The sequence below is a fragment of the Gobio gobio genome (assembly GCF_949357685.1).
Source record: "Gobio gobio genome assembly, chromosome: 5".
Classification (NCBI taxonomy): domain Eukaryota; kingdom Metazoa; phylum Chordata; class Actinopteri; order Cypriniformes; family Gobionidae; genus Gobio; species Gobio gobio.
Window position 1 is genome coordinate 39624554 of NC_137101.1, and position 25045 is coordinate 39649598.

At 40.9% G+C, this 25045-nt stretch overlaps 1 protein-coding gene across 1 annotated transcript in view; it reads left to right on the forward strand.

Moving 5' to 3' along the window:
• Nucleotides 1–25045, forward strand: part of LOC307126149 (uncharacterized protein) — a 70069-nt gene that overhangs the window by 17615 nt on the left and 27409 nt on the right. Inside the window, exon 3 of the mRNA XM_079816547.1 lies at nucleotides 2884–4328. Within this exon, the coding sequence (XP_079672673.1) occupies nucleotides 2884–3833 (950 nt within the window). The 3' untranslated portion in view covers nucleotides 3834–4328. Of the gene's footprint in view, nucleotides 1–2883 lie in introns of the transcript that reaches the window.

Consider the following 25045-nt stretch of genomic DNA (forward strand, 5'->3'; position numbering starts at 1 on the left):
TATTGCCAACTTGTTTAGGAGTGTGTTTTGGGGAATTTTTGACTATTCTTCTTGAAGCGCATTTGTGAGGTAAGGCACTGATGTTGGACGAGAAGGCCTGGTTCGCAATCTCCGCTCTAATTCATCCCAAAGGTCTTCTATCGGGTTGAGGTCAGGACTGCCAGTCAAGTTCCTCCACACCATAACTTGCTCATCCATGTCTTTATGGACCTTACTTTGTGCACTGGTGCACAGTCATATTGGAACAGGAAGGGGCCATCCCCAAACTGTTCCCAAAGTTGGGAGCATTAAATTGTCCAAAATGTCTTGGTATGCTGAAGCTTTAAGAGTTCCTTTCACTGGAACTAAGGGGCCAAGTCCAACCCCTGAAAAACAACCCCCACACCATAATCCCCCCTACCAAACTTTACACTTGGCACAATGCAGTCAGGGAAGTACTGTTCTCCTGGCAACCGCCAAACCCAGACTTATCCATCGGATTGCCAGACAAAGAAGCGTGATTGGTCACTACAGAGAACATGTCTCTGTCATCTTGTTAAAGATGGTTATCCAATGTAGCGTATTAGGGTTACATATATATTTAAATTAAAAATTAGCTCAATAGGGAATTGTGGGTATTAATATTTAGGGATTTATGATTAATCATAACGGGTTATAATCTAATCACCAATCTCCAAAATCACCCAAAATGGGAATACCTCACCTCGGTATTTATGCAATATAATATATATATATATGGTTAACAACAATTTATTGTAATTAACTACAGATATATCTATATTAAATAATCACAGAATAACCTCAAGGGAGTTGATTCAAAATTCCTCTCCGTTCCGTTTAAAGGACGAGCGGAGATTCCTTATCCACTCACCAGGTCTATTCTTCCTACCCAATTTTCGGGAAGTTTATCCCTCTGGCCACAAAGGACAAACTTTCCGAGTTATGGTATTAATTAAAGCATTCAACGATGCTTATAAGAGCTCGTAGCTTAGATCTGACATTAAAGGGACTCGTGTTCCGTGAGCAAACAATGACAATCAAAACGTGAATATCATGGTTTTAATAAAGATTAATACTACGATTACATATGACTACATAAAGAATACATGTATTTACAGAATAGTGGAAAGTAAAGAGGAGGATGAGGGGAAGGGAAAGGAAAGGAAGGAGGGTAAGATCGTGTCCGATCCGACACCTTCCCAGACAAAACCATTGGAGCCAGCAAGAAATGTCACCTTAAACAGGGGTACAATCTTTAAAACGCATCTAAATTTCGGTAGAATTGATACTTGCATGGTTTCTTGGTGTTGTGTAAAGCAAGATGTGTGCGTTGGCGTTTCTCAGAGAGTTTGCGCGCTGAAGCGTTCTCTCCGTTTGGTTCTTCCAGAGCTTCGTTGGTCCGCGGGACTTTTAAAGGTGTCGTCTTGGAAGGGAAAGTGCATCTCGTCCAGCTAAGTCCGTCCGCTGACTGCGTCGCGGAGCGCGTCGATCTTCAAGGAAACATCAGCTTGGCTGGACCGCACCGGCTCGCAGGTCGAAAACCCGCGAGCCGCGCTGATGAGATAGGAGGAAAAGGGAATTTGTCTCGTCCGGGGTTCTTGCAAGATGACTGAGCACGGGTGTGCTCGAGTTACTGTACTTTAAAGTCCAGTAACCTCCGCCCACCTTCTCTGAGATGACCAATCGTAGATGTGGATTGGAGGCGGGAAAGTTCCTTTGTTTGGACTTTTATCACTCACTGGAATGTTAATGCTGGCAAACACAACGAGTGAGGTTTTGCTCCAAAAGGGCTAAGCATATTAACGGTACATGTCATAATCATACTTTTTACATAATTGGCTAAGGCAGAGAAAGAGGAACGGATAGACACCAAACATGCTAGTTTAAATGCATGAAAGACGGTGTATCTCTTTTACAGAGCCATCTTGAGCATTTAAGATTAACATCACACAAATACATAAATATATACTTTGTGGTCAACATACATACAACAAAAGGGGTCATCACATATATTTCTGGGATGGTTTAATTAAAATAGTTCAAGCCACATGGCACAGGCTGTCTGTGTGTGTGGAGGTCAGTTCTCGGCCCCTTTGCAGGTGTGAGCTAGTGGCCCGGGGTGTGTGTGTGTGTGTGTGATAGGGATCTTTTGAAGTTCCCCCCCAGAGCAATTGTCGTAGGCCTGGCCATTCTCTGGTGGGTCGTCAGCCTGGCATTGAGGGCCATTCGCCCCAGACGTATGGGTGCCGGGATCTGACTTCCCTGCAGAGCTTGGTAGCGAAAGGCATCCCTGCTGTTTCGCATCACTTTGATCCCATGAGAGAGAAACGGAGAGAGAGAGACGGAGAGACTCCAGACGCTACAGCAATGAGGCTAAATTTATGTCAGTTAAGGTTAATGTACCCGGACACCTTATTTTATTTTAACATTGTTGTTGTATTTCTCAGGGTTTGACCCATTATTTTATGCCTTACTGGTGTGTCAGCGTTATTTAAATAAATGTTTTTGTATTTAACCACGTAGTTTTTCATTTATTTTAGTTAAGATATACAGTGGTAAGTTAAATTATAACAAAGTCGTACAATGTCTTTAAAGTCGGATCAATAACTTGGTGGAAAGTGTATTTCTAGTGTATTTTCATTCTCCACCCTTATTGGGACGTGTCCTACAGAAAGTGAAAAGTTAACAATATTTAGAAGAGATTCTGGGATTACAGGAAACCCATCTTTAAGCCGATTAGTGGCTATAGGATCTAGCATATCGGCAGATTATTTGTTTATCAACTTATCAATTTGTTTGTTTCTCTAAATGTCTAAATGATTTGATGTCTGATTTGTGCCATTTAAACTGGTGTTAACTTGTATTTGTCTCTGTTCACCTTAGACCTGATGCTGCTGAAAGAAGAGAGTCAAGAACTGAATGAAATGGAAAAGAAACTTGATTTCATAACTGGAGAAGAATCTTTTAGTTGTTCACAGACTGAAAAGAGTTCAACACAAAAAAGAGCTCAAAAGACAGAAACCCTTAATCACCACAGGAGAATTAAATCAAAAGATGACTGTTTTTTATGTCAGTGTGGAATGAGTTTTCTGGACATAAAGCGCTTTAAAAAGCATATAATAAATAACTCCAGAGAGAAGCCTTTCAAATGCCAGCAGTGTGAAAAAAGTTTCCGATTCAATAAATACCTTATGACTCACATGAGAGTTCACACTGGAGAGAGGCCTTTCCCATGCCATCACTGTGGAAAGAGTTTATGTCATAAAGAAAGTCTCAAGACTCACATGCTGATTCACACTGGAGAGAAGCCTTTCACCTGCAACCTGTGTGGGAAGAGCTTCTCACAACAAGCAAGTCTTGCATATCACAAACTCATTCACAATGGAGAGAAGCGTTTCATGTGCTCTTACTGTAGAAAACCTTTCAGTACTAAAATAAACCTCAAGACTCACATGAGGATTCACACTGGAGAGAAGCCTTTCACCTGCACCCTGTGTGAAATGAGTTTCACATATAAAGAATCCTTTGATATCCACTTGATAAGTCACACTGGAGAGAAGCCTTACACCTGCAAACTGTGTGGGAAGAGCTTCTCACAAAAAGGAAATGTTAAGACTCACATGAGAATTCACACTGGAGAGAAGCCGTTCGCCTGCCCTCACTGTGGAAAGAGTTTCACAACTAAAGGAAACCTTAGTGCTCACAATAGAGTTCACACTGGAGAGAAGCCGTTTGCCTGCCCTCACTGTGAAAAAAGTTTCACACATCATAGAGACCTGAAACGTCATTTGCTAACTCATTCTGGAAAGACATTGCCGTGTTCATCAGTGTGACAGGAGGTTTAGAAAAAGGAGCGATTTCAAAAATCATCTGCACATTCACTCTGGATGAATTTAATTGTGTTCAGTGTAATGAAAATAAACGGAAACACCGCACCCCTCGCTGCACGAGAAGCCGGCCGTGACTTTGGCACAGGACCAATGTTCTTCGTCACTGTGCTTTTCTTGTGTGACATTTGTAGAGCGAGATGATGCACCTCTATTGTTCCTGCATCTGTTTTGAAAGCTTCGTCACACGTCCTATACATGGATACACCTCTGCCGTTACCTAAGCAATCCATGCAGATCGATTGGTTATATCTGGACTAGTGGTGGGCATTGATACATTTTTTAAATCTAGATTAATGTAGATTCATTAATTCCAAAATTAATCTAGATTAAAATCTAGACTCTAGATTTGAATTCTGCCGAAGGCATTCAGAATATGTGTGCTCGTAAGTGATCGTTTGTCTTTTTGTAGTTTGAATAATAAATAACTTCTGTCCCTTTAAGACCTGATGCACGCATGGATCCCACTGTTCCTGTGAGCTGGTTACGACTGTGTTCACGTTAAAACTCACCAAGATGGGCATTGAGACATTTTTGAGTGTATTTGACCATTAATAAGCTGGAAAAAGGAGCTCATTTTTGCCCTTGTATGTCAGAGGTGGCTTTATTACGATATGTGTGTGTGCGTTTCAGATGCAAGCGGGAATTAGTAGTATTAATAACGTTATGTGCAACCCCGCGCAATTCAGACCAGTCACACCAATACTAACAAAGTCCTGCAGAACACCCGTTCACTGTGTTCAGAGGATTAAACGGACTGAATGAGAGGAGGCAGGTGCGTGTCAACTCGCTGTCGGACGGAGAGGAGAGCGCAGCAGATATGGATACTGTAGAAAATGAGTATTGTATCGTTTCAGATATTTCAGTATCGATACATAGCGAAATATGGATATTTTTGACAACACTAGTAGGCATACACACAGGTTCGAAGACTCGTTCTCTCGCCCCCTACAGTGCAATTCGGCTAGGTATACATCCGCGCTAAAATATCAAGGTGAAAGTCATCATAGCTTGCGTAGTATAGACCCAGCTCCCAACCCAACTTTGAGAATAGATTAACGGCGATATTTTTTTTATCGCCCGATAAGAGTCTCACGTTAACGTCGATAACGGCCCACCACTAATCTGGACACACAAATCTTATTTGATCACTCGCAATTAATAGTGCAGACAGTTTGCCTGAAAAGATCTGATTTGAGAAATAATCAGATTCACCTGAAGTCTAAACATAGCCTCACATGCAACCAAATCTGTCTCACTGGATGGACCGGAGACTCGTAACGCTTTGTGAAGTTCACAACGTAATCTAATCTTTCAATTAGTGATGTACACAAACGCAAGGCGTGAACCCATCTAATCTTTCAATTAACCACCAAACCATATAAGCAGCCTCCTACCTCCTTTAGGCATCAGTTGTTTTGCATCCCTCCACCTCCCCATCTCCACCTACTTAGATTTAGGCATCTTGTTTACCATTCTCTTCTTCCTAGCACTAGTAGTGTAGAACTTTCCAGCAGGTGAAACTATTGTTTTATATTTATATATATATATATATATATGGGACATTCTACCAGAAACGTACATTATCTGTCCTTGAATTGTTTACAGTGCATAAAAAGTATTTCATCCAAAAAATGTCTAAAACTGACTGATGGTTGATTTCTGTGAGTTGTTTTGTAAATTAATGTCATTCATTAGGTTCTCAGATATTTTTTTATTTATTAAAAACACTTTTTAAAATTACAAATCCTGTCCTTGTCTTTGTCCTCAGCCGAATTGGAGCTGCAGCTTTGATAGTTTTATGCTAAAAACTTTTGTTATGAAAAAAACCTCCATCAATAACAAGTTTAAGTTATTATCATTCACATCAATTAATTAAAAACATGAAATTATACATCAATTCTACAAATAAATACTATTTTACAACTGTCCCCATGTTTTCGGTCAGTCCTGTCACGTTTACATAAAACTCTACATAAAATGTGTGTTTTATGTAAACGTGTGACAGTCCCTGTGTGACAGGGCCTGACAGTCCTGTGACAGGGCCTTACAAATCAATGGAATTGTTCTTTTTTATTACCTTTATTGCATATAATATGAATTTAACGCATGCCATAGTAAAACATTATTTGAAAAAAATAGACATTACACTGTAAATTTGAAGCTTTTTATGCGCATCAACAATTTTTTTTAATTTTGTCCCTCTTTTACCTAGGCCTATGTAGCACTGCTTTTGAGGTTGCATTTTGTATGTTAATGATATTTCATGATTGATATACATTTTATATATTTATATATATATATATATATATATATATATATATATATATATATATATATATATATATATATATATATATATATATATATATATATATATATATATATATATATATATTTGTCATTTATATTGGCTTTGCGTAATGATGACTAATTATTCCAATTCATACAGATTGCAGTTAAATGGCTCCAGTTAGTGCAGCTTAGAGACAGAGACAATGTCGGGCATGACTAAATGCAGACCCTGACAGAAAGGAGAAACATCTTCAGAAAGAAAGGGAGATATGGATGTAGAAAAAGGAAAGAAGGAAAAGTATTCATGAGTTGAATGAGCGAGACCAAAAACATAGGCGCAAATTATGGAGAGAGCAACAGAAAACCTCTAGACATAAGAGAAATGCAGCAGTTCCAGGGCCAGGGCCTTCAAGGTTAGAAAGGGCTACCATCACAGTACCACTTCATATTACAGCTTTGTAATAACAGAGTAATACCATGGTAATATCTATATTATTACATAGGAAATTACATGCAATTTTTCGTTATTACCATGTAATTTATTAAGTAATGTAGATTACCATAGTATTAAGGCCCGGGTATACTTCGGCCGTCCGCGTTCGTGACGCGTCCGGGCGCGGTAAGTGAAGTATACCCGGGCCTTTACCCTGTTATTAATGAATAGTAATATAATGTGGTAACAGTTACTTTACATTGTGCTATTCAGTTAAATGCCTATTGAATACATTTGCTGTATCATAGTAAAATGTACTTTATATATGAAATGATTTTCCATAGAACTACACAGCAAATTAATAGAGCAGTGTAACCTTTTAATAAGGGATGTATGTTGCAGGCAAAAGATAGCGGGGCGAAAGCATTCCAAGAAAGAGAGGAAGAAGCTCCAGGACAAAGTGAAAGAGCTACAAGAGGCCTTGGCAACTGAAAAAAGATTAAAAGAGCGATATAAAAAAAGGTTCCAACAGGTGCTGACAAGATCAGGGTCTCCAGCAATAAAAGCGACGAGGCCAAGAAACACTCCCAAGTGCAAGGAAAGCCCTGTACCATGAGGCATTGATTGGAGACCTACAGCAACACATTCAACAAGCAGGTAATAGTCAGGAAAGAAGGCTGATCAGTAACCTGGTGACAGGGAAGATTGTGAAGAAATACAGGCTACAAAAATATGCCCAAAGTACCCTTGGCTTCACCCGAAGGCGATGGAAGTCAGTAGGAGGGAATCCATTCTCTTTCTCAAGAAAGAAGACGAGAGCCGTGTGACAACGGGGAAAAAGCAGACCATAACACAAGCCAAGGTCAGGATGCAAAAGAGGTTCCTTATGGACACCCTGAAGAACCTGCACAAAAAATACTTGGCAGAGAATCCAAGAAAATCCGTTTCCTATTCTCTGTTTTGCAGGCTTCGGCCCTACTGGGTAGTGCACCCAACAATTTCCGATAGGGAAACATGCTTGTGTAAATTGCATGAGAACTTGGGCTTTGTAGCTCAAAATCTTTTCAGCATGAAGTTGCTCAACACCCCTGACCTGGAAACATTGATGGCAGAAATCTGTTGTGACCAAACCAACAAAGAGTGCATGTACAATGACTGTGGGGACTGCAAAGAGAAGGACTTCACCTTGCTCAGGGAATATGAAGGCTCCACCCAGGTGGCATACATACAGTGGGTCACAGAGGACACCAAAGGACAAACAAAGGACAACATTGAAACAACCTTCAAGAAGACAGTCAAAAAGAAGATTGAGACTACGCTAGGTGACCTCATCGAGCTCTTCAAAAACATGCTTGTGAAATTCAAGCAGCATGCATTCAACATTCGACAACAGTACCGATACAGCAGGGAACTGAAGAGGAACATGGCTGAGAACGAATGCATCATACACGTGGACTTCTCAGAGAATTACATATGTAAATATGCATCTGAGATCCAGGCAGTGCACTTTGGAGCATCCCATGAGCAAGCAATGCTGCACACTGGAGTTTGATATGTAGGACCAGACGCTGAGCCAGTTTGCTTCAGCACCATCTCGCCATCACGACTGAAGGGGCCCCCAGCCATATGGGAACATCTAAGCCCCATTCTGTCCTATGTCAAGGACCTCTTCCCTGCTGTCACAATGGTCCATTTCCTCAGCGATGGACCTTGCACGCAATACCGCCAGAAGGGGAATTTCTACCTCTTCACCTTCCTCCTCCACAAAAAGGGATTACAAGCTGGGACATGGAATTTCTTCGAGGCCAGCCACAGTACAGGGGCACCAGATGGGGTTGGAGGTGTTATGAAGAGGACTGCGGATCGGTTAGTGAGCCACGGCAACGATATCCACAATGCAATGGATCTGTTTGAGGCCTTAGTGCACACAGGTACCACTCTTAAACTGTTCTACATAAGCGAAGCATCCATTGACAAGGCAATGAAGGACATGCCAGATGGCATCCCCAAAGTCCCATCAACAATGAGAATACACCAGGTTGTCACTACATCTCCTGGGCATATGTTGTACCGGGACGTGAGCTGCATGTGCACTGTAGACAAGATTCTACAGTGCACATGCTATAACACAAAGGCGTTCAGCTTCAACACACCAAGCACACCAACAACAGAAGAGATAGAATGGGGTCCAGAAGTCATTCAAAAGTGGTGCGCCATAAAATATGACGGAGACATCTACCCAGGCATCATCACCGCCATTGATGAGGTTCAGGTGCAAATGCATGCACCCTGTGGGAGTGAACCGATTCTTCTGGCCCACCAGAGAAGACATGATCTTGTATAGATTCGACGATGTAATCTGTTTCATTCCACCTCCTCAGCCTGTAACCACCCGTCACCACGAGATCCGAAAAGACATTTGGGCAAAGCTTGTGGAGCATAAGGATTAGAAATGTGCCATTCTAGTTGGTAATTGTTATTGTTAAACTAAGTTTACCACATACTTACCATTACAATTTTGTTTTCACTCCTGCCTGTGTTTGTGCCATTTTAGTTGTTTATTGTTATTGTATCTGGCCATGTTATTGTTCAATGAAATTTTAATGAATTGTTAAATCAATTGTTAAATTAAATATGTTTTTATATTGAAATAAAATGAAATCAGTTTATTGAATAAAAAAGATGTTTGGACTATATCAGTTGTCAGTCATATTGTAATGAATTAGGTCCTTATTATATGTCCTTGGCTGAGAACAAGACTTTAGCATAGTATAATATTACATTACCATTAAAATTATAATTTAAAATAGGAATGCGTACCAAAACTTAAATAAAGAACACAAAACATAACTTTTTCTACATCAACGAAATCCATAAAGTCAGTCCTGTCACAGCACCGTCAGACCTGTCATGCCACGGTCAGTCCTGTCACGCAGGAAATTATGATACAAAAATGTACTAATTGAGGAAATATTGATGAATTAATTTCTTTAACTGTGTAGATGAACGTGCGGGTATATATCTACTACTATGTTTTTATAAAAATCTCCTATGTAAAGGTAGTTATTTTATAACTATATGAGTGCCTGGCGGGTATTCTGCGATTTTTGTGTACTACAGTTGACCGAAAAGTTGCTTATATTTCTTATAGGAATTGCAATTCTTATAGGAATTATTTACCCTGGGGGGGTAAATCTAAGCTCGAGTAGAAGCAGCTTCCTCGAGCCCCTCCACCGCGGACAGCAAGCCAAATACGCTTAAACCTTATTAGCTAAAGAGTATATGGGTAAACAAACTGAGAATCAAAACTTAGTTGTATCTTTTAACTGTTTTTTTTACCGCTATTGATGAGATTTTCCTGATGAAGTATTTGACAAAAACATGATTTTCTAAGATTGTTCAAAAAGTTTGAAACTTGCCCACATTGGGTAAGAGTTTATTTAATCGGATAAGAAGTACTTTTTCTTTATTAAAGAGCGATACTAAATATACAAGAGAAAATAAGACGGGTATCTTAAAATGAACAACTAATTTGTTTCTTTTTTAGAAAATTTGTAAGTTTTATTGCTGAAATTGCATACATCAAAACTGGAGTCCGTAACTTTTTGTGCTCTAGTGGTTAATAAACAGAACTGCATGCATCTTGTGGAAGAACATTGCAGCCAGAGCTACTTCTTTCTGTTTATGTCTATGGCGAGTCACGTGCTTCTCCGCAACGCTTCCTATCAGACGCAAATCAATGAAAGCACGCAGCTCTGAAAGCACGAGCGCTACGCATCACACGCACACAACAGTTACAGCGTGTTCTGCTATCTGTTGCGCTTAGCTTTGAGAACATTTTAATGGTTTATTTCGATGACATCAATTAAACATTTCACATACACATCACAATAACGGTGATGCATGTGCAAACCATTCATGCTGGTTTTGTGTTTTGAGTGCTGGTATCGCTTCACCTGACGCACGAAGATCCGCGAACTGCCGCAAATGTTTACTTTTTATTACTTTACCCACCTGACCCGCGGATATAACCACAATCCGTGCAATATGCGCTAGTCCTCACACAAGAATTGTCTTTCTCCAACATGACCGTGCAGTTAAATGGACTACACAAAGCATTTGCCTCAATGATTTTTTGAATTTGAGTAATTCAAGTTACTTGAGGAATCGTTCAGCCCTAGAGTTAAGAGTTAAGCTCGCCCTTCTATTTGCATGTCTTTACAGTTAAAAATGGCCTATAATGATTAAACAGCTTAAAATAAATCAAAACACATTTACATTATCATGTCAATTGACTGTTTTAATTGTGAGAAACCCCCCTAAAACGTCTATCATACAAAAGAGTCATAAGATTATATTCATAACAATACAATAATGTATTTCCTTGCAGTGATAGAGATCGATAACACGTTATAGTCGTAGCTCAACAGGCTGGCTGAGCTGCGGCATAAGTCGCATTGGAGTGACGTAAACTTCCCTCTTTGATTGATTGCCTAGAGAGGATGAGCTGTCAATCTAGAACTAGTGGACCAATGATGATGCTAAGACCCACCCATAATTTACATGAAACTCGAACTGCAACATTTGGAAATGCAAGCGCAGAATGTGGAACAAAAGACCAAAGGAGAAAAGAGCACGGACATACAAAAAAAGGATTTTTTTTTTCTTTTTCAGAAAACATGATTTTGTGAGCGATTCAGATAATTTTGAATTCATGATTCAGTTTTGAGCAATATAATTTTAAACTTGTTTAAATGTTTGATTTACGCTTATTATTTTTATTTCCGTGACTGCGTTGTTTGTGATTCTGGTTAACGTTGCATTGATTTTTCAGTTTTGTGTGATATATTTTCACATGTTTTCACGCTTATTATTTTTTTAAGCGTGACCGCAATACATTAGGCGGGAATCTGATCCCATACTTTTGATGTAAATTTGAATGATTAGGGATCGCATACACTTTTGATCAAGCTCTGAGCTGGTTGATTGGGATCAGTGCAACATGCAGTTTTCCTTTTAGATGCTGTAATTCGACCTGCACGAAACTGAAACCACACAGTTTAGAAGAAGCTTGATCCCTTGTAGCTATCTCAACTGCCTTTGCTTGCTCCTCTGATACTGAAATGTTTATAATTTACAAATGGCCTCCTCATTTCGCAGTTCAGTCAACACTAGAGGAAAATTTTAAACTGGGTCCCAGAGTGGATAAATCTGAAACCGTCACCCTTGCGTTTTCGTGTGTACAGCCAATCCGTATATTTTGTGAAACGGTGATGTCATCACACCACGTCCTGCACGTTAAAGACTAGAAGGGAAACAACTATGGGAACTGGGCACACATCAATATTGCACCATTTAATTACTGTATTTGCATTATTGTAAGGGTAGGTTTAGGGTTGGGGTAGGTGTAGGCGTTAATACAACACATCTGGTAAGTAGCAGATTTATTTATTTATTATTTTATTGTGAGATTTTGCCTCATTTCTGACCGTTGCTGTACCCCTTCTAGCCACAACTCTTCTCGTTTTTAGTGTATTTCTGTGGCAGAATCACAGCGTCACATGTATACTGGCATGATACTGCATCCATTTGAGTCTGTTTCAGTGGTATCGTGTGTATGCAGATATTTCTTGAGACGAGGGGAAAAAAAGATTGGATAGGGAAAGCTCTGGCTTCGTGTGGATGTGGTCAATCATGAATAAAATGGAGTGTTGAATAATGATGATAATTCATCACTGGTAGGATGCAATGTTCTGCTTTCTTTAACAGTAGAACTGGCACATTCTTTCTCAAATGACTGTACATGACCAGCACAGTCACTCCTAGCAGCTATTTTACTTTATATGTCTTAAGGGTCCTGCACACTGTGCGATTTTACAAAATCCTCTGCGAAATTGTCTTGTCAGACTCTGCGAACATGATCCCCGATGTAATACATGTCACACTGTAGGATCTCAGTTGTCATTATGTCAGACTGTACGACAGTCAGACGCGAAAAACGGACGCAAGCAAGAGACTCGTACGGACTGAGTTTTACGTCATCTATCCGTGACACGTTCGGTAACGGTGAGCCGCATTCACAGACACAATGGTAGCGTTCAGCAAACAACAAAAACAAGCGGTGGCATTTTTCATTCACCTGACTCTTTTCAACATGTTCCCTGTTGTGATTTGATGTTGTCGCACGAAATGCGTCATCAGGTTTTGCGCTCCTGGTGGTTCTTGATTTGACATCGTCGTACAAGAAGTCACACTGCAGGATTGCACCTCAAATCTTCTGACACTGCCAGAATTTTGTCCGAGGTAAAATTTGATCGCAACGGTCATTAATCGGTTGTCGGTGCACATGTCAAACTAAGGATCAAAGACTTCAGATTTTAGCCTAGGATCAGAGAAATCTTTTAGGATTTCAAAATTTGTCTCAGACGTAGGGTTGCCACCTTTAGTGTGGCCAAATAAGGGACACCCATTCATTTATTTCTAAAGAACTCTTTAGAGCCTATTTGGTGCACTTTAAAGGGATAGTTCACCCAAAATGGAAATTCTGTCATCATTTACTCTCCCTCATGATGTTCCAAACCTGTATGAGTTTCTTTGTTCTGCTGAACACAAAAGAAGATATTTAGAAGAAAGTTTGTACCCAGGCTGCTTTGGGGGCATCATTGACTTCCATAGTAATCTTCCTATGTGTTCAACATAACAAAGAAATGTATACATTTTTGGAACAACTTAAAGGTGAATACATGATGATAGAATTTTCATTTTTGGGTGAACTGTCCCTTTAAGCAGCCATTCTGAACCAGTAATCACTTTTTTGAATTTCAAAAATGTTAATTTTTTTATTAAATTAAATTATGACTATATTATCATGTAATTATTTGTCCCATTTTTATCTAAATATTTTTTTAAATGTCAAACTTTATATGACAGGATTATTTATTATGTATGGCTATTAATATAGCCTAGCCTAATTTATTAGGCTATAATCTATTAATTACCCTGTCTAAAAAAACGATAATTCTGTCTGCCAAGCTCTGATAATGTATGGAATATTATATTATATATTATCCATAAAAAGAAAAACTATAGGCCTATACCTTTAGAAGCAGGGATGTGTGTGTCAGCGCTGCTGCTTTAAAGGGTTAGTTCACCCAAAAATGAAAATTCTGTCATTAATTACTCACCCTCATGTCGTTGGACACCCGTAAGACCTCCGTTCATATTCGGAACACAAATGAAGATATTTTAGTTGAAAGCTGATGGCTGAGAAAGGCTTCACACAGGCCTCCATTGGCATTCAGTACATTGACACTTCCAAGATCCATGAAAGGCACTTAAAACGTCGTTACAAAGTCTATCTCACCACAGTGGCTCTACAATAATCATACAATGCGACGACAATAGTTTTTGTGCGCAAAAAAAAATCAAAATAACACCTTTATCCAACTTGTTCTTGTCTTCCGTGTGCGCCTCCACGACGCATGCGCGAGAATATGACGTAGCGCCGGTGTTCGGGATTCGATGAAATACACACTTAAGCCCCATTTTGAGCACTACGCCGAGACCTAAAGCACGATCAATGTAGAATCCAACAGCTTAGACACGCGCGTCTTCCTCTGCTCGTAAACAAATCGCTTCTGGGTCATATGTCCGAACGCCGGATCTGCGTCATATTCTCGCGCATGCGTCGTGGAGGCATACACGGAAGTCGAGAACAAGTTGGATAAAGGTGTTATTTTGATTTTTTTTTGCGCACAAAAACTATTGTCTTCGCATTGTATGATTATTGTAGAGCCACTGTGGTGAGATAGACTTTGTAACGACGTTTTAAGTGCCTTTCATGGATCTTGGAAGTGTCAATGTACTGAATGCCAATGGAGGCCTGTGTGAAGCCTTTCTCAGCCATCAGCTTTCAACTAAAATATCTTCATTTGTGTTCCGAATATGAACGGAGGTCTTACGGGTGTCCAACGACATGAGGGTGAGTAATTAATGACAGAATTTTCATTTTTGGGTGAACTAACCCTTTAAGTCAGACAGTCTGAGCCACTGAAATGCTTCTCATAAAGTGTGCAGTTGGCCTGAAGTTCATCATGAGTTACTGGACAGACCATTTTTTTATGGTCTATGGGACAGACCCATTGATACCTTTTTGATATTCAGCTCTATATCTGGAGATCCTCTTGCGTTCAAACGGTGGACGTGACGCGAGCTCGACATGTTTTTAAAAAACCGCGCAAGTTTACAGGCACAGTGCATGGTCTCAAGACTCCGTCGCTATGGCAACAAAGCCGCTAAAACGCAATCACGCACAAATGAGCTTCTGTACTACTTATTGTGAAATTGATTTCTTTATATTTGCTATCAGTTTTCTCCACACTGCAAAATCCGTATGTTTATTGAACTATGTGTGGACCTATGTAAAATACGGGACAATTCGCGTCCCGTATTGGTTTGATACGGGACGCGTCATTTTGCTTGTAAATACGGGACGATTCCGTATTTTACGGGACGGGCGGCAACCCTACTCAGACGGCCAAAATCGCACAGTGTGCACCCGGCATTAGCTGCGGTATTCACTTTAGTTTTTCGCACCTCTATATAAGTCCTCTATATGATTTAGCAGCTTCCATGTTTTTTCCGTAGTTTAGACATCATAAATTAGTAGAACAACATCTTACGCCGTACATAAATCATGCAATACATGCTGTTGTTTACATCAGAGTATTTCCAAAATGGCATCCGGGTAACTGACCAAACTGTGACGTAGGTGCAAACGCTCTGTTGGGGTAACAGTCTAGGACCCAGGACCAGTAGTGAAAAATGAAGACCAAGAGTCAGGAGTGCAATTAATTAAAGAAAAATTTACTGAAGAATAGTTTGCAGTTTCATCAGCAGAAGGCAGCTTCAAGTCTCACAAGGAGTTCGTAGGCCGCACTCTCCCTCTACCAGTCTATCGTACATACAATTTCTCAACAGTTATACTCTTTTCAAGGTCTAGCCACGTCATTTCTGCAAGGTGGATGTTTCTGATTGGTTCAGAGAAAGTGGACAGTCATGGTAAATTTCCACACATTGTCAGTTAATCAGATTCACATGTCCATATATCGCTTGTTGATCTGATCATATACGTATATGATATATGCTTTCACCCCGGATTTAGGCACGTGGTGACCTTCCAGATTCTGGAGCAGGCGCCAGCTTGCCCAGAACAACAAGTTTACCTCTTTACCTCTCTTAGGATGCCCGTAATCCACCTCCAATACTGATCTTTAACACAGAATACTGCGCACATACACAGATACACAGTGCCTCCAAGGTTGGAGTTGGTGAGCTCCGGTCCTGACAAGGAAAAAAGTTTCCCAAAACATAGATGTAGTGGGATTGCCCTTTTAAGAGTGGGGTTTGCGCTAGTAATAGGATGGCCCCTTTAAGAACGGTGTGTGGATTGCGCGGCGGGTTGTTACGTCAGGCAATCACGCACCTATATAGACACAGGTGTGATTAGTCTTCTCATGGCATTGCACTGATGTGACCTGTTCGTGTAGGTCTTGTATCTCCTTCACTCCTCTGGAAAGGTATGTTTTGTTAACTTTTGGGCTCATGGATGGGAGGGAATTATAAATTTGTAATGTGGGTGTTTGTTGGACTTTAATTTAATTCACTCTTGATTAATGTGGTTGTTTGTCTAATTTTAGATTAGTCGGGTACGCCAAGCCTGTAGTGCTCCAGTCAGAAATTGAAGCTTTCGCGCCTCGATCGCCCCCCGGTGGCCGGTCTAGCATCCAGTATAGCTCCTAAACCCCGCCTCTCCATGTATTTGAATGGGCGCGAGACACACTAAACTATTTAATTACACTTCAAATAATTGTTTCCTAAAGATGGTTTCTGTCATTTTAGGCAGTTTTTATTACAATAATTTCATTTCAAGTGTTCGTTTTTTAAATAAGTTTAGTTTTAGTGACTTATTTGATGCTATAAAAACGGGGGGTATGACGTCATGATTGACAGCTGAGATTGACGGCTTCTCTGAGTGAACTTGTCACTGAGGCACTAACAGACTTTTTTCTGGATTTTTGGGAGGAGATTGGAGCTTTAGCTTTAATTTCTACATTTCCATAACTGTTTATTTCACACCAACATAATTAATTGTTCTGCATCTGCGAGAGTGTGGGCGGGCTTTTGATAATCGCGCCTCTACTTCCTGTTCTCTACTGCGCAACTCCGGTCCCGAGATCGCTACTGCGCAGACTCGGTCCCAAGATGTCAGCGCCGTGAGCGGCCTACGAAAGCTTCAACTTTGGTCAGCGGAAGTCAATGAAGTCGCGTCGTCCATATCTTTTTACGGTCTATGGTCCACGCATTGTTTGTGAGTATGTAAGTGTTGGATACACAAGGTAATTTAATTTATTTTTGCCCTACCATATTGTGTGATAAAATGTTTGACAGAAGAGGAGTGGGGAGGGAGAAGAGTGCAAACGAAAATGTGTATTTGTTGTTTTGCAGAAGTTACCAGCTGCTGCTTTGCTGTACCTTTAAATAGCGGTTCCATTGCTGGGACGCTGGATGTTGTGCCTTGCACGCGATATCATTGAATATCTTCAGTGCGTTAGTGCCTGGGCATCGTTACCTCGGATGCGCTGTGAAAGCAAGACATTTGGTTCTGGCGCCATCTAGTGCTTATTGGTGCAATTTCTCTCTCTGTGTGTGTGTGTGTGTGTGTGTGTGTGTGTGTGTGTGTGTGTGTGTGTGTGTGTGTGTGTGTGTGTGTGTGTGTGTGTGTGTGTGTGTGTGTGTGAATAAACTTGTGGTTTGTGGTATTTACGTCTCTGCTTGTCCCTTTTCATTTAGTTGAAAGCTTGTTTTTGGGGAGGCTCGAAATTGGGGAGTTCACTAATATGGGCTTTATTAGTGTAAGTTGATCGGGTCCCGGTCACAGAGATAGCATTTACTTTCTCTCAGTGGCATACCTGTCAAGTATCCCGTTTTGGCCGGGAAAGTCCCGTATTTTACCCTTCTTTCCCGCCGTCCTCCCATATTAGTATTTTCCTGTAAATCTCCCGTATTTTAACCTGCGTTATTAAAAAACAATAATACCGGAGTAAAAAAACAAAAACATTTCCAATCTGAGCTCTGTAACTAGCCTCGCGATAACTGGCATCTGCAGTAGCCTACAGTATAGGTGCCAGTTGTCGCGAGGCTAGTGTGTGACTGAGGTCAGATGACGAGTGACAACGCGGGAAAAAAACAAAACAGAGACGGATGATGATGGACGTAACGATAGAGACGGATTAAGGCTCTCCTGCCAAAACAGACACAAAAAAAAACCCTCGTGTAAATACCGTGATCAATGGGACAGCGAATTTAATTATAAAATGTAAGTGACTTAATGTTAATTAATTGTTTATGGAACTGGCGTATGAAATCAGTGTCATTTCCAGTCGTGATGGTATTCTGGAAAACAACACTCTTGTTAGTGTAATGTTGCTTAACTGTATCATATGTTATAAATATAATAACTACACCATTTTAACCGTGTATGTTAACTGAGTTTCTGTGTGTGTGAGCGCCGCTCATTTGTTTTCGATTTTCTCTTCGAGAGGCTGCGCGAGCCTCAACCACTCAACATTGTTGTCAGTTCGTTTTATATTATCCACTACCGATCGCCACTTACACTAACTGAATGCAGAATCATTACTGCACTTTGGTGATTCCCTGGTTATTTTTTTGTTTTGACATTTTACTCAGGATACTTCTCTGTTGGGCAAGTAAAATTATTTTTCACTTGCCCCTTCAAAAAATCCACTTGTCCCGGCGTACAAGCGTTCATGTCTCGAGCCCTGCCCATAGCAATGCAAGTTCAGAAAGGGTATTTAGCATGGTACGAAAGATTGTTACAGAGAATAGGATGACATTAGACAACAGAACTGTTTTCAAGATTCAAGATTCAAGAGTTTTATTTGTCACATACACAGTTATATACACAATATACAACTGGCAGTGAAATGTAAACAGGTCCGCTCCATGGACAGTGCAAATAACAGTTACAAGAACACAAGGGAAATTAAAATAGAAATAGAATAAAATTAGAATAAAAAGTATTAACATAAGTAGAGTTATAAATAAATCAAGTAAGATAAAAATAGGAAATAAGATAAAAATAAAAAAATAAATAAAAATATAAAATATAAAGTAAGTGGATATGATAAGTGAGATAAACTGTAGACTTAAAAATAAGTGGTTAACATAATATATATATATATATTTATATATAGAGAAGTATGATGTGCATGCAATAGGTATAATTGCAAATCGGAGTATAATGTGCAAACAGGAGTATGATGTGCAAACAGGTTTATTACAGGTTGTTACACAGTAACAATAGGAACGTAAAGTGCAGTGCAATGGCAGTATGTGAATGTTAATGTATAAACTGGATGTTTATGCGTGTGCGGGGTGAAGTGAAGTCACGTGACTGAGTTCAGGAGTCTGATGGCCTGGGGGAAGAAACTCCTCCTGAGTCTTTCAGTCTTTGCCATCAGGCTACGGAAGCGCTTACCAGATGGCAGCAGGGTGAAGTGAGAGTTTGCAGGGTGATTTATGTCTCTGATGATTTTGGTAGCTCTACCTCTGCAGCGTTTGGTGTAGATGTCCTGCAGAGACGGGAGAGCTGAGCCTGAGATGCGCTCGGATAAGCGCACCACTCTTTGCAGGGCTTTGCAGTCGTGACTGGTGCTGTTCCCGTACCACGCTGTGATGCACTGAGTCAGGACACTTTCTATCGCCCCTCGATAGAAAGTTTTCAGGATGGCTGGTGAAACCCTGAATTTCCTCAGCTGGCGCAGGTGGTACAGTCTTTGCCTGGCTTTTTTCACCTGTGTCTGGATGTGTGTAGTCCAGGTCAGATCCTCGGAGATGTTCACACCCAGGTATTTGAAGCTGCTCACTCTCTCTACCGGTGTCCCGCTGATCATGAGAGGGGAGTATGACCGATGCTGTCTCTTCCTGAAGTCCACAATCAGTTCTTTGGTCTTGTTAACATTCAGAGAGAGACAGTTGTCCTGGCACCATGATGTCAGTTGCTCCACTTCGTCCAAGTATGCCGTCTCATTGTTGTTGGAGATGAGACCCAGGACAACAGTATCATCAGCAAACTTGATGATCGAGGTGGAGCTGTGTGTGGACAAACAGTCATGGGTGTAGAGAGAGTAGAGCAGGGGACTCAGCACACAGCCCTGTGGAGCTCCAACACTCAGGGTGATGGAGGTGGAGGTGAACTGGCCTACTCTCACCGCCTGGGGTCTGCCAGTGAGGAAATCTTCAATCCAGAGGCAGAGAGAAGAATTCAGGCCTAGATCCAGGAGTTTGTGTGTTAGCTTAATGGGAACTATGGTGTTAAAGGCTGAGCTATAGTCAATAAATAGCAGCCTGACATAGTTCCCACTTTTGCTGTCGATGTGAGTGAGGCAGGAGTGAAGGACGTGAGAAATGGCATCTTCAGTCGATCTATTGGGACGATAGGCAAACTGAAGAGGGTCCAAAGTGTCAGGAATGGAGGAGCAAATGTTGTTTTTAATGAGTCTCTCAAAGACCTTCATGACTAAAGATGTGAGAGCCACTGGACGATAGTCATTTAGGCAAGAGGGTTTACTGATCTTAGGTACAGGGATGATGGAGGATCGTTTGAAGGAGGTGGGGACAACAGATGTAGCAAGGGACTCGTTAAATATGGATGTAAAGAGCCCTGCGAGCTGATCAGCACAGGACCGCAGAACACGACCTGAAATACCATCCGGCCCAGCAGCTTTCCTGTCATCCACACGTTTGAGTGCCCTCCGAACCTCGTCCTCCGAGACAGAGATCACGTGACCGTTGCTGCTCTGAGGGACTCTCTCTGACGCGTCACTCGCCGGAGTCGCGCTGCCGCGATTACCATCAAAGCGAGCGTAGAAAGAGTTTAACTCGTTCACCAGCAACGGATCAGCTCTCACCTCTGCAGAGGATTTAGTTCCAAAAGCACAGATGGTCCTCAGTCCCTGCCACATCCGCCGGGAGTCGTTGAGTTGGAAATGAGATTCCACTCTGTCTTTATAGCGGAGTTTTGCGGCTTTAACGGCGCGCCGGAGGGCGTAACATGAAGCTTTGTACTCCCTCATATCCCCCGTTAGGAGACCGGCATTGTAAGCGGTAGTGCGCGAGTTTACTGCAGTGCGAATTGAACTGTCCACCCACGGTTTCTGATTAGGGAAGGACGTTATAGTTATTGTTTGTGTGGCTTGCTCTGTCAGTGTGTTAATAAAGCAGAGCGCCACTTCTGTGAACTCGCTGACGTCTTCAGAACTCGCGCGGAGCATGTCCCAGTCGACGTCATCAAGAGCTGCCTGTAGCGTGATCTCTGAATGGGATGACCAGCGTTTGACTTCCCTCCTCACCGGGGGCTCTTGAACGAGCCTTTGTTTATATTCCGGTGTGAGGAAAATGGCGGCATGGTCCGATTTGCCAAAAGCTGGCTGTGACCGAGCTTTGTAGGCGTTCTTAAACGGAGAGTAGCAATGATCCAGTGTGTTTGCTCCTCGTGTGGGACAGGAGACATGCTGGTGAAAGTTTGGCAATACTTTCTTTAGGTTTGCTTTGTTAAAATCACCCGCGACGATGAAAGCAGCGTCGGGGTGTTTGTTTATGAAGCCGCTGGTCACATCATGGAGGGCAGATAAAGCCAGCCCCGTGTCTGCCTGTGGTGGAATATAAACGGCGGTGGCGATGACCGAGGAAAACTCCCTCGGCAGGTAGAAAGGCCGGCAAATGATAGTTAAATGTTCCAAGTGAGGCGAGCAGGATCGCGAAAGAATGGAGATGTTCCTAGGATCGCACCATTTCTTGTTTATCATGAAACACACTCCACCGCCTTTAGATTTCCCGGTCTCGGCTGTTCTGTCCATCCGAAAAACAGAGAAGTTCTCGGACGGCGTCACGGCTGTATCCGGGACCGCTGGCGTGAGCCATGTTTCGGACAGACAATAGATGTTGCAGTCTCTCATGTCCCGTTGAAAACTTATCCTGGCTCTAAGATCGTCCATCTTATTCTCCAAGGATTGGACATTTGCGAGCAAAATGCTCGGGAGAGGAGGACTGAATGCTCTTTTTCTCAGTCTGTTGCGGATCCCAGCGCGTTTCCCGCGGTGTTTTTTGAATCTTCGCCGTCGACTCGAGTGGCCATTGTTCAACTCGGCGTCCCGGCGAATCTCAGATGGAAGATTGGAGAAAGTGTCCTGAAACAGGTCAGTGTAGCGGTAACCAAATTCCAGAAGTGTTTTGCTGTCGTAACAGATCAAAGCAGATGATCCGTTGGAAAAAATAGAGAGTAAAAGAGAGTAGAATAATAAATAAAAGCAAAGTCTTAGCGGAGCGACCTGAACGGCGACCGAACACGGCGGCGCCATCTCAACTGAGAACTGTTTGTGCTCTACTCTCATGTAAAATGAACCACTCTGGCCCAGCCCACAAATACACTCCTTCCAAAACAGTCTTAAAAAATGCAAAGTCTGCAACAAATGAGTACAATAACTCACTAAAAGAGTAAAGAAAAGTTGTGTGAAATGAAAAGAAAAGAAAAACTGTAAAAGAAAAGCAATATGAAATGAAAAGAATGTGTGGAATGAAAATAAAATCTAAAGACAAGCAATTTTAAATGAACAGAAAATATGCAAATAAGCCTTTAAATAAATGCTCATTATATATACCCTTTTGTGTTTTCATTTGGGCTATAACACCTGTCTTAAAATGTAAGGGATACTGGAGCTTGGTTGGGGTGGTGGGACTGCTTGCGGTGGGCGCCGAAAAATTTCCCTTATTTTCAAATCCAAAACTTGACAGGTATGCTCAGTGGCCCTCATTTATCAATCTTGCGTAGAAACGGGCATATATGTTGGCGTAAGATTATGCTTACACTCCTCTCACCGCCTGATTTATGAAGCTGTGCGCACCTCTGAAATCCAGGCGTACGCAAAACCTGCCCTTGATAAATGCTGCGGCTGAAAACGATCGTCATTAGAATAACACGCCCCTATATATTCAAGTCTCCGCTTCCCCCACGCCCTTATTTTACACCATGGATACACGGAAGACGGCAATGAACGAAACTTCTCTGACGTGGAGATCGAGACCATAAAAAAAACTAAATTGTTTTATTTGGGAGTTTAAAGAGTGGGATTAAAGGCGCCCACAAAAAGGTGTACGGTGGAAATCCAGTTTAAATAGCTGTTTGGATGAAAAATTACCTATCACAATTCATTATTTTACAGCACGTATTTTGAAATAATATGCATTTAATTTCGTTTCACATCACATGTATTGGGGTGTACAATAGTGATGATGATGTGATGTGTAGTACCATTCATTCACATTAATATAATTGCATGACAATTTGTAAGATTCTTCTTATTATTATGATTTGTATTATTAATGACGCTTATTGTTATTTAGAAGAAGAATGTCATTATTATTATTATTTATTTTATCATTATTTAAAAGAAGAATGTCATTTTTATTATTTTGTCAGTGTGAATAGGCCTTTATCACACTTCCTATTTCCGGTAAGTGAAGCAGTGCACCGCTACTTCCGGTCCCATCGCGACTCAATCAAAACGCGGGTGTAACTGCAGCGATCCCGTGCTCTAATACTAATTAATGACATCCTTACCTCAGATTTGACCATTTCCTGACACTAAAAGAATAGAGGAGAGCATGGGTGAGACTGATATGGTGGGATGAAGTTGTATGTTTGTGTGTTGTAGGCCTATGCATTTCCAAACTGCGGATGTTTACGTCTCATATCGTGAGCCTGCTGAAATGTTCCCATCCAAATGTGCATTCTGAATAATAAATAAATTTCTGCCGCAGTCCAGTGATTGTCTTCTCTTTAACATTAACATCAACGTTTCTCTTGCTAATCATATTTCATACCTGTTGTTACATTTTTTAATTAATTTGACTGATAAACACCCTTACGAAAGTTAACCATGGTTTTATTATAGTTTTTTTTTTCGTGGATTGACTACCATTTGTATTAGTTTTACTACAAATACCATGATAAACTACAATAACCATGTTTTATTTTATTTTTAATAAAAACCATGGTTCATTTTCATGTAATAAATAGATGAATAAATGCGCGGTAACTGCCTTAAAGAAAGTAAACAATGTTAAGCATTTAATTAATCTTAAACAGTAATACGTTAACAGCGTGACTGAATTTTGGCATAAATGTGTGAATTACATAATACTGTAGGCTAAAGTGAAATTATTGTCATTGAAAAGTGACAGAACAATGACTAAAATATTAATACAAATCAATATGTTCATTCAGATCTTATTCGTCAGGTCTCACACACACTTAATCGCGGACACTATTTAGACGTGCACTGACACCGTGTGGTGAAATAATCACGTATGTTTACGACCCTCGGCTTATGTCGGATTAAAAAACTACAAGTTCAGCAGAGTTTGGAAAATCCTGTACACAGTAATGATCAGTTCATCTCTTCTCCTGTCTCGGAAAATGTCTGGATTTTTAAATCATCCTCCAGATGCTTATTTTAATTGTCATTTGTTCAGCTAGGTGTTCACAGCACATTGAAAACATGCATAACCGGAAGAATCAGCACACTGCTTCGACGCGCACTTCCGGTATTCAATTCCTCTGTGATAAAGGCCTATTATTTTCAGTCCCAGTCCGTGCGCAGCTGCCGGGCCTAACCAACGCCAGGTAAAGCGCACATGCTCGCAACTGGAGGAATACATATGCCTACAAATCAAATGCTTTGGTAAAGTCACACAAATTAAACATTGAAGTCCATGTTGCACAAAAATAAACACTGAAGTTTATAATTACTATATCCCTATTCGCACGGGATTAGTATATGTGGGGACCTCTGGTGATTTGTAATAATTGCAGAGAATGTCTATGATCTTAATCCCATGCGAATCGGCCATGTCTGTAATATGTAAAGTAAAAATTCCCCCGCATATTACCTACCATATTTCTCTGAACACCGCGGTCCTGTGATATTAGTCCCGTGCGAATCGGCATCTATTTGGCCGGGATTAGGCGGATCGTGTATAATTTTTGCAAGGTTTTTGTGTCCTGTGAGCATTTCTATCTTTATCTTTCACAAAGAATGGCGCTAGGCTGCATGTGCACCGTTATGAATTCATGAGCGGCCGCACGGATTATAGCCTAGGCTACTACTTTCACTTTAGAATGAGCACAATTTGGGAGTAAATTGCTTGAATGGGGTGTTTAATATTCTTAATGAAAAACACAAAAACAGAACAGTACAATGACAACTCGCATAAATGGGCACTTTTAAATTTAGCTTTGAAACTGAATCTTCCGCCGTATATTGTTATTAGTTACGTTTTTAATTGCGTC